This window comes from Perca flavescens, chromosome 21, assembly GCF_004354835.1.
Source record: "Perca flavescens isolate YP-PL-M2 chromosome 21, PFLA_1.0, whole genome shotgun sequence".
Lineage (NCBI taxonomy): Eukaryota > Metazoa > Chordata > Actinopteri > Perciformes > Percidae > Perca > Perca flavescens.
Genome location: NC_041351.1, coordinates 16209647 through 16219234, shown reverse-complemented (window position 1 = coordinate 16219234; position 9588 = coordinate 16209647). Strand labels below are relative to the sequence as shown.

At 42.3% G+C, this 9588-nt stretch overlaps 1 protein-coding gene across 3 annotated transcripts; it reads right to left on the bottom strand.

Annotated features, from left to right (window-relative positions):
• Nucleotides 1-332: 332 nt before the first annotated feature.
• LOC114547815 (serine/arginine repetitive matrix protein 2-like) lies at nucleotides 333-7690 on the bottom strand. 3 transcript variants are annotated; one of them, XR_003691277.1, is made up of 4 exons: nucleotides 7391-7407; nucleotides 6028-6096; nucleotides 1151-1620; nucleotides 333-577 (listed from the first exon to the last, which is right to left on the bottom strand). XR_003691277.1 is itself a non-coding variant. In XM_028567261.1 (2 exons), the coding sequence occupies exons 1-2, from the start codon at nucleotides 7467-7469 to the stop codon at nucleotides 4508-4510; spliced, it is 1668 nt and encodes a 555-aa protein (XP_028423062.1). In that variant the 5' UTR covers nucleotides 7470-7690; the 3' UTR covers nucleotides 3207-4507. The 3 variants fall into 3 exon arrangements, 1 of the variants encoding a protein (XP_028423062.1); XR_003691276.1 differs by lacking the exons at nucleotides 6028-6096; nucleotides 7391-7407 and adding an exon at nucleotides 2591-3203; XM_028567261.1 differs by lacking the exons at nucleotides 333-577; nucleotides 1151-1620 and having other exon boundaries at nucleotides 3207-6096; nucleotides 7391-7690.
• Nucleotides 7691-9588: the final 1898 nt, after the last annotated feature.

The following is a 9588-nucleotide window of genomic DNA, read 5'->3' as shown; positions in this document are numbered from 1 at the left end:
TTTTTCCATATGTGTTCATTCATAGTTTTGATGCCTTCAGTGAAAATCTACAATGTAAATAGTCATGAAAATAAAAAGGAAACGCATTGAATGAGAAAGTGTGTCCAAACTTTTGGCCTGAACTGTACATACCAAATTATTCAAAATAACAATAATAATGAGAATAAAAGTAACACAGTAATGCGTTCGAGTCAATTGAAAATCACAACACACTAAATCACAATTATCACTATATTTATTTCTGAATTACATGAGAATTACAATATTGTTTACATGAGAATTACAATATTGTTTATATATGTAAAAAGAAACATTTAGAAAGTTGTGTGTGTGAGGAGCTTCCCAAACCCACCAGCACAGAAGAAGCAGATGGTAACAACTTCCTCTGTGCTGGTCGGGCAGGGGCTCGTAATATTCCTCAAAGGGTCTTCAGACAGTAATTGTTGCCTGGAAGCAAGTAGGGTGCTGAGAGTGGCCCAGTGGTCTCCTGTGGTGCTGGGTCTGCCTGAGATGATTGGCTGGTTGACGTCCATTCTCAGCTGCCCGACGAGTGCCAAAATCACAGAGGAATCCTGCCCTGTTAAAACAGACAAACAAGTGAGTAATGTTGAACACAGCTATGCAATGTTGCATTGTTGGTAGCTGTTTTGTTGAATTTGGCCTCCAATGATAGAATGATAAACAATGGAATAATATTAAAGAAGGTTTCTGTAATAAATATAATCCACATGTGTGGATTATATTCTACTGTGCAATCCTGAGCGGCCAAAACTTCCACTGCGGCATCTTTAGCTGCAGCGTTGAACAAGCCAGAGCTCTGGTGGGCGTACACGATCAACACTTTGTTCGCCGCCATCCGTAACTTATCGTCGATTTATGTCCTTACTGGTACTTTTGTAGTCTAAAGCCGCCAACGCATGATCCGTGGCAAAACTGCTCTGCGCTGGCCATTCCATTGGTTTCCTATGGAGAGAGCAGTGCCAACTAGGCGCAGCGCTATCCTTAGCGTCGTGCAACGCTCGGAATTGCCGCTGTGCGCTCAAAGTTCAAATTATTTCAACTTTGACCTTGTCGCTTTGCCTCTCTGCGCCCTACCTCGCGGTTTTGCTGTGGATCATGTGTAGGCGGCTTTAGTGAGGGGATTACTTACTTAGCCGAATGAAAGAAAGGCAACCACCGCTCTTCTGCTGGACTTGTAGTCATCCTGGTCCTGCAGTCGTCCATCCTTCTCATCTGGTCTGTCTCATGCTGGTTCTGTAGTCATCCTGGTCCTGTAGTCATCCGTCCTTCTCATCTGGTCTGCTCTCAGGCTGGTTCTGTAGTCATCCTGGTCCTGTAGTCATCCGTCCTTCTCATCTGGTCTGCTCTCAGGCTGGTCCTGTAGTCATCCTGGTCCTGTAGTCATCCGTCCTTCTCATCTGGTCTGCTCTCAGGCTGGTTCTGTAGTCATCCTGGTCCTGTAGTCATCCGTCCTTCTCATCTGGTCTGCTCTCAGGCTGGTCCTGTAGTCATCCTGGTCCTGTAGTCATCCGTCCTTCTCATCTGGTCTGCTCTCAGGCTGGTTCTGTAGTCATCCTGGTCCTAGTCGTCCATCCTTCTCATCCGGTCCAGAGTAAACACCTAGAAAAATACATAACAGTATAACAGAGTGAGTAAGATTTATAATGCCTTAACTTCAATAAGTGAGATTACTGTCATTAGTTGTTAACTTACCTCTGGTATAGGCATCTACAGCTACGTTTAAAAAGCCAAAGAACAACAAGTGCCCTTGGGCAAAACTCTAAACCCCACATTGCTCCCAATGGTCAGGCCAGTGCCTTGCATGGTAGCTTGCTGCCATCAGTGTGAGAATGACAGTGCTACATAAATGCAATCAAATAATAATAGGTTTATTTGATATAGCCTGTTTTACAAACAGTCACAAAGTGCTTCACATGAGAATAAAAAAAAAGACCCACTAACAGACAAATTAACAAGAAGAAAAGAAATTAAATACCAATGGAAATAAAACTGTAAAAAAATTACAAACACATTGGGGATCAATAAAGAGCTTTTTTAATTAATTTTTTTATTCCATCAAAGATCAAATTGTTACAGTGAGACTGATTCTACAGGTAATCAGCTTTACCATTCATGTTATTAAGGCTTGAGCTGATTGTTTTGATGTGTGCAGTGCCTGTTCAAAACTTGCCTGTTTGGAATGTATTGATGGCTTGGCCGCCTGTATCGCTGCTTGCAGCTATCTCCAAAACCATTTTATCTCAAAATAACTTACAGAAGAAACCCAAAGCACTTATATGCAACAGTAGGCCTGTACTACTGACTTACTGTGCACTTGTACTTCAGAAGAAAACATTTTACTACTAAATTTACCTGACAGAGAATGTTGCAGATTCAGATTCTACTCACAATTAAAATATCATGAATTAAATATCCAGCATTATATTAGAGTTGAAAAAATGTACTTTGAAGTAGCCTATATTGTGCTGATAATGCCTCTCTATTACTTTAACTAAACATTTCAAAATGGCATAGGTAAAGATCCTTGTGAATGTGTTTGTTTTGTAATTAGTTTTTTATAAAACTCAACCTGTAAACACATGTTGCAGCGCGGTTCAATCAGGCGAGTTTTGCTGCGGCTCATGTAGAGATTCAGCGTGTCCCCTTTTTTTCGTGTAGCAACAGGGGCGTGTACTAATGTTGGGCCCTGTACAAAGGCATTCTCTAATGGCCCCTCCCTGCATCCACAGCTATTCATTCTAGCATCTATTTGGCCCTGTGTACTCAGTCCCCTTTCCCCCTCCAGTCCGATGCCCCTGTGTAGCAATCACACATCGTGGTAGTTTTAGACAATGTGGCCCAGCCGGTGGAAGTGGGGAACCCGGCTGAGCAGCGTGCAGAACAGCCAGAGAAATATGCGCAACAGCTGACAACAAAACAACGTGCTGGAGAGCCCCAACCTGTAACACATGTTGCAGCGCAGCTCAATCAGTCGCAGCTCGGCTGCGGCTCATCTAGAGATTCAGCTTGTGCCCTATTTCATCACTTGCATGTAGGGCAGACACCAATCAGTTTTGGCAGATGATCAGTTTCTGGCACACTGGTGAAGAATGACATCAATGAACTTTGTAGGGATGTAGCAACTCCCCGCCCCGCTGTCGTACTGCACATGTGCAGTACAACAGCAGGGGCAGGAGAATGGGGGGGGGACACTCACTCACAGAGATTCCTCGAATTTATAGATAGATGCCATTGTTCGGCTCTTTACATTGAATTGACAAGTTGTCAAAAAAGATTGTCATCCACTTGAATTTGGGTATATTTGTGGTCACATTTTTTTCCTTTGAGACCCCATCTCTGGTCTCTTGCTGAAGGAGTCCATGGGCATTTGAACAAAGCTCTTGTAGGTAATCTCCTGCTGTTGGAGTAAGTCCTTGTAAAAGGTCTTCTGCTGTTCAAGGAGGTCATGTACCTGTGCAGTGGTGATTAAAGTCTTAATCACTTTTCATAGCCTTGGGTGGCATGGTTTCACTCTTTGTTGTACAAGGAAGTAGGCCTTAGGAATCAAAGGATGGTATTCGGCCTTGGTATTTGCACTGGTCCAATCATTAAAATCCAATATATTTGGACAATAGGATACAATATATTGGTGTTACTCCAGATTAGCAGTTCAGGGAAGATATTTCCAAGGATTGGGTTGATTTTTGTCAGATTGTCTCAAGCCCAAATGGTCAGTCAAGCATGGTGGCAGCCATCTGAGATTACTGTCATTAATTGTTAACTTACCTCTGGTATAGGCATCTATAGCTTAGTTTAAAAAGTGATAGAAAAGCAAGATACCTTGGGCAAAACACTGAACCCCACATTGCTCCCAATGGTCAGGCCAGTGCCTTGCATGGTAGCTTTCTGACGATGTGATTTGCGGATTTGTTATTGTTGTGCTTGTGATCTCTGCACTTATTTGTTTTGTTATTATTTTATTTTTGGAGTAATGTTTAACTAAAGCACTGCTTGACACCATGTTGTGTTGTATACACCATCAGGACCATGTTATGGTTTGTTGTATGGTATTGTAAAGTATCTGTTGTTTGTTATACATGTTGTCTGTTTTTGTTTGTTTTTATCTTTATTTTTTAATACGGCTGCAGCATGGGTTAAGTGCCCAAGACAAATTTCCCACCTTGTGGGACAATAAAGTTCATCTTGATCTTGATCTAGTGTGTGAATGAAAGTGCTACATAAATGCAATTAATTTAGGTGTCATATACATTACCATTCATGCAAACTATTATTCAAAAGAGAAAATAACCAGTGACCAGAGTCATAGCCAACCCCACCAGAAACATGGGAAGGCTACCTAAGTCTTTGCCAGCCTTCAAGATTACAAAGGGACAATCCTGCTTCCAGATACAAATAGGCACTAGTGCAAAATGCTACCAAGGGATTTATCTACCCCGCCAGACGCAAAGATTTTCCAATCTTGCAGCAAACAGTTCCAAACTCTGTCCTAATCAGAGTCGCTGTCTTCAGTTCCTTTCATGTAATCAAAAGGACCCATCCAGTATCTCCTGAATGGGGAGAGGCCGAGGCCTGAAGTCGAGGGTGCAGACTCCCTGGAGCTGTCTTCCCTTCTTCTGTATGTGGGGGGGCCGAGGCCTGAGGAGGGGTGTGCAGATTCCCTGGAGCTGTCTTCCCTTCTTCTGTATGTGGGGGGGCCAAGGCCTGAAGTCGAGGGTGCAGACTCCCTGGAGCATTCTTCCCTTCTTCTGTATGTGGGGGGGCCGAGGCCTGAAGTCGAGGGCGGGGACTCATCGTGGCTGTACTCACAATTCCACTTCAGCCTCTTCGTACTTACCTGCAAGGTGTTGCTCTCTTCCCTGCTTCTCTTTGTGGAGGAGCTGAGGCCTGAAGTCGAGGGTGCAGACTCCCTGGAGCTGTCATCCCTTCTGTATGTGGGGGGGCCGAGGCCTGAAGTCGAGGGTGCAGACTCCCTGGAGCAATCTTCCCTTCTTCTGTATGTGGGGGGGCCGAGGCCTGAAGTCGAGGGTGCAGACTCCCTGGAGCTGTCGTCCCTTCTCCTGTATGTGGATGGGCCGAGGCCTGAAGTCGAGGGTGCAGACTCCCTGGAGCTGTCTTCCCTTCTTCTGTATGTGGAGGAGCTGAGGCCTGAAGTCGAGGGCGGTGACTCATTGTGGCTGTACTCACAATTCCACTTCAGCCTCTTCGTACTTACCTGCAAGGTGTCGCTCCCTTCCCTGCTTCTCTTTGTGGAGGAGCTGAGGCCTGAAGTCGAGGGTGCAGACTCCCTGGAGCTGTCTTCCCTTCTCCTGTATGTGGAGGGGCTCAGGCCTGAGGAGGAGTGTGCAGACTCCCCGTAGGTGTCTTCCCTGCTCCTGTATATGTAGGGGCCGAGGCCTGAAGTTGAGGGTGGTAACTCTTCTGACCTTTGAGAGGCTGAGGGACCATCTTCAGGTTGTCTTACTTGCAGCACAGAAGAACTGCCCTCATAATTCCACTTCAGCCTCTTCGTACTTACCTGCAAGGTGTCGCTCTCTTCCCTGCTTCTCTTTGTGGAGGAGCCCAGGCCTGAGGTTGAAGATGCAGACTCTTCTGACCTTTGAGAGGCTGAGGGACCATCTTCAGGTTGTCTTACTTGCAGCACAGGAAGCTCCTGCTGCGGACCACCAAATGGGAAGAGCCACAATGGAGCATAAGTGGGAAAGGAAGGACACACTGGTAGACTTTGCTGCCAAAATTCTGGAGGTGGGAAGTGCTGGTTGAGAGGGGAGTGACGTAGGATGTTGTCATCATCACTATAATCTTCAACATCCTCGTCAACGTGCTCTTGCTCCTCTTCCTCTGCATCCTCGTCCTCTTCAGACATGGAGCCATACCCAGAATCTTCAGACCAGTCAGACCAATCGTCCTCATCATCGGTGTCCACATCATCCTCCTCCTCGTCGGTGTCCTCAAGTTGATGGTCATCTTCTCTGAGAGGGGGAAAACGATGACCAATGTTATACTCACCTTCCTCATACTCACCTTCCTCTTCAGGGAGACCAGGTTCTGCAGGACGCAGGAAGTTGTCTACATGGCCTGAGGGGGAACAAAGATCAAATGTAAAACTTCATGTTTAACTAAAATGTCTAATGTGACTTCAAATAATTAGGATTTCTCATAACATTACATATTTTGATTAAATTAGCAACAATTAAAGTTAAAATAACAACGGCATTCATACTTATACTATGACTGCATTACATTTGTCATAAAGCCACCAACAGACAAGGCTATAAAAGGCTAGACCCTTTTTAACAGTAATGCCAAATATTCTGCAGTTTTGCCTCAGTTATTTTGAACAGATGACGACATGAGAATTAATTCATGCTGCATTTATGTAAAAATAACCATTATTTACTATTCTTGGTCACATTGAAAAACTAACCTAACGTCAAACTTGAAAAAAATACTGTTGACTTGATATTACAATTGTATTCGGATATGTGGCTGAAGAGTGTAACTCATATTTTAGCAAATAAATCCCCCCACAATAATAGTTTGGAAACTAAACTGGAAATATAGACATGTTTTCTGGTCTATTTATCAGAGTTGCTGAATAGAGAGCACATAACAGCTACAATAATAATAAAAATGGTAATGATAATAATTGTTAATCATTAGGTGTAGGCTACAAGAACATCGCTTTGTAATTGTTGGGCGAGTAAAGAATCTCGCGTTATGCGCTTTTACGCACGGACAGCTACACAATTCAACTGCCACACACAGAGCTCGAAAAAAACGTGGATACATGTTATGATAAAAGAAGTTAATATAATTTGATACATTTTTAAATTTTTTAAGATTTAACAAACGAATTCCGCGTTCCAACCACACACATTAACGTGCCCTGGTTTTATTACACCTGTGCGTCTTGACCTCCCGACGTTCGAGCCTAATAGTTCCATGTCTCCATGGTGCTCAACTAAAATACTTTTTTGGCATTTTATGAATTTTGGCCCGGTCGCCATCTTTTTTCAGCAAATTCGATGTAGGCTATAATTTGTAAGATGTGTTGCCCTCTAATAAATAACAGTGTTTTCAAATCCATACACTAATTGTTGATACATTCCACACATGTCCCGCGATATTTAAGACATGCTGTCTAGCAAATAATTATTTTACAGGAGAAATTGTCAAGTAAAAGTCTGTTTTAATCTGTGTTTTTCCAACAGGCCTAACGTTAATGGCCGTCCACATTTTAAATTCTAAAAGTGACACCGATTTCTACAACTACTGATACAAATTGGCTAGTTTTATGGAATAAATCAATGAATCAGAGATAAGTAGGCTATACTTACAATAAAAAGAAAAAATCAAAAAGTTGTCTTACCTGCAATCATGTGCAACCCATGGGCGCATCCCCTCAGAAACTCCTGCAGGTGCTCCTCGGGTATACGAGCATAGGCCATTACCAAGCTCTTCCTTTGACCACAGTAGTTAGTGATTCAGTAGTTGTGTTGTTGTTTGTCGTTCTTTTGTTTTTCCAAATGAACAGTTTGCAGTAGGTTATCTCCAGCGGTTTAAAACTCCAAGAGTTTGCTTTCCACAGATTGGATTTTGCATGAAGCCCAAGTCAAAATGCAAAGTGAGAAATCAGAATGGTCTGCAGCCCTTATATAGGCTCCGTGGGTCATCGTTCTGTTTCCATGACATTAATTGACGTACACGCCTGCGTGTGATTGGCCGAATGGGCACTATATGAATTCATTTTATTTATTATTTCTGACATTCTGAGTTATTACTTAGGCGTTGTAAACCTTTTACAACCTGTTTCAATAAAATAAAAAATTAAAAAATTAAATCAAATAGGGCTTCTAGAAATAGCCTAGTTAAAGTTGAATACACAGCCAGAGAGACTAAGCTTTCTGTAAGTATCCTTGAATATGAACCTTATTTGCATTTTGATGACAAATACATTAAAACATTTTTATTTTTTTAAATGCCCCTCAAGCTGGCTGGCTCGACCACCACGTCTTGCGTGTTCTCTGTTTCCTTCTCTGTGACATACTTCTCCCTGTTGATGTTGTAAATTTGTAAATTAGCAAATTAAAATCTATCTGAAATCTCGTTGAACGGCTTTCGTGATCGCAATTAAAAGTCGACGCGAAAGGTTTATTTGTTGTTGTTGTTAAAAGCAGACAAATGAAACCACAGAACATAAAGTACGCTCATGTATGACATACCTCAGGCGGGGTTTGAACCTGCATCTCCACATTGGTAAACACTGCTCCATCTCATTGAAGCTGAGAGATAAAGAAGATCACACTAAAGCTGCAGAAACTTCACCTTCATCAAACAGCAGAATAATAGTTTTGAGACTGAAACCTGTTCACACTGAAACATGTTCATGCTCACAAACTGACAAAGTCTAATTCTTCTCTGTGACAGCCATTATGCTTGACAGAGTCCTTAAAGCTCAGCTGTTAGAGCTGCTCCACAGTCTGAGGGTTGTGGGTTCAAATTTCACTGCTGATTTTTTCCTTTTCCTTCTGTCATGTTGTGAAAACCTTTTTATTTTATCATCCTTTATTTTATCAACTTTCCTAACTTGTGAAGTGACTCATATCCCAGCTGAAATGTATTAGAGCTGCAAAGGAGTTTTACCCTGTCAGCAGCTGTGTGTCTTTATGAAACAGACGTTCATCTCAAGGGTTGACAGAAGGAAACTACAAAAATTACAAGTGGGATCCAAACTCACAACCTTTAGACTGAGGAGCAGCTGAGCTCGCAGGATTCTCTGAGATTACGTATTTTGATTAGCCTGCAAATTCAGGGGATTGCTCCACATTTGTGGGCGTCAACGATAGGTTTCAGGTTATTTAATGGATAAATAGAGGTAGAGAAATCTACAGTATTAAATGATTTTGATTGGTTATTTCTTTCGTTTAAGGTCTTTTATAAAACACTTAAAATAATTTAGTTCTGGCTTTTTACTTAAGCCAATCCTTTCTTTCCTGTTCAGGGTTATGAATGTCTCTCTGTGTGGTTTAAGGGGTTTTCAGATGTAACAGTAGTAAAAAGAAAAACAGTGCTGAAGGAGTTTTGATCCCACAACCTTTAGACCATGGAACAGTTTCTCTACCAGCTTTGCTCTCAGGGCTCTAGAAGAGGAGGTGACTTTTACAGAGAAGAATTGGATTTTGTTTGTCTGTATGAATATGCTTTAATGTGAACATGTTTCAGTGTCAACATGTTTTAGTCTGCAGGTTGACAAAGGTGACGTTTATCCAGTTTGATCTGTTTTGTCTCTCTGGTTCTTTAAGTCAACCAGTGTTGAAGATGGAACAGTGGTTAAGGACACCGACCAGGGATATTGAGATGCGGGTTCGAACCCGCCTGAGGTATGTCACACTGGAGTGAAAGTGATGAATCTATGTTTGTAAGTGGTTTAATTTATCTCCTCTTGATTTCAACCGCTCAGATCACAAAAACTGTTTTGTGTCCATTTCAACTTGTGAATTTCCAAATTTATAACATTGTCCAAGGAGGATCAACTTGCGGAATTTCGGAATTTACAACATCATCTGT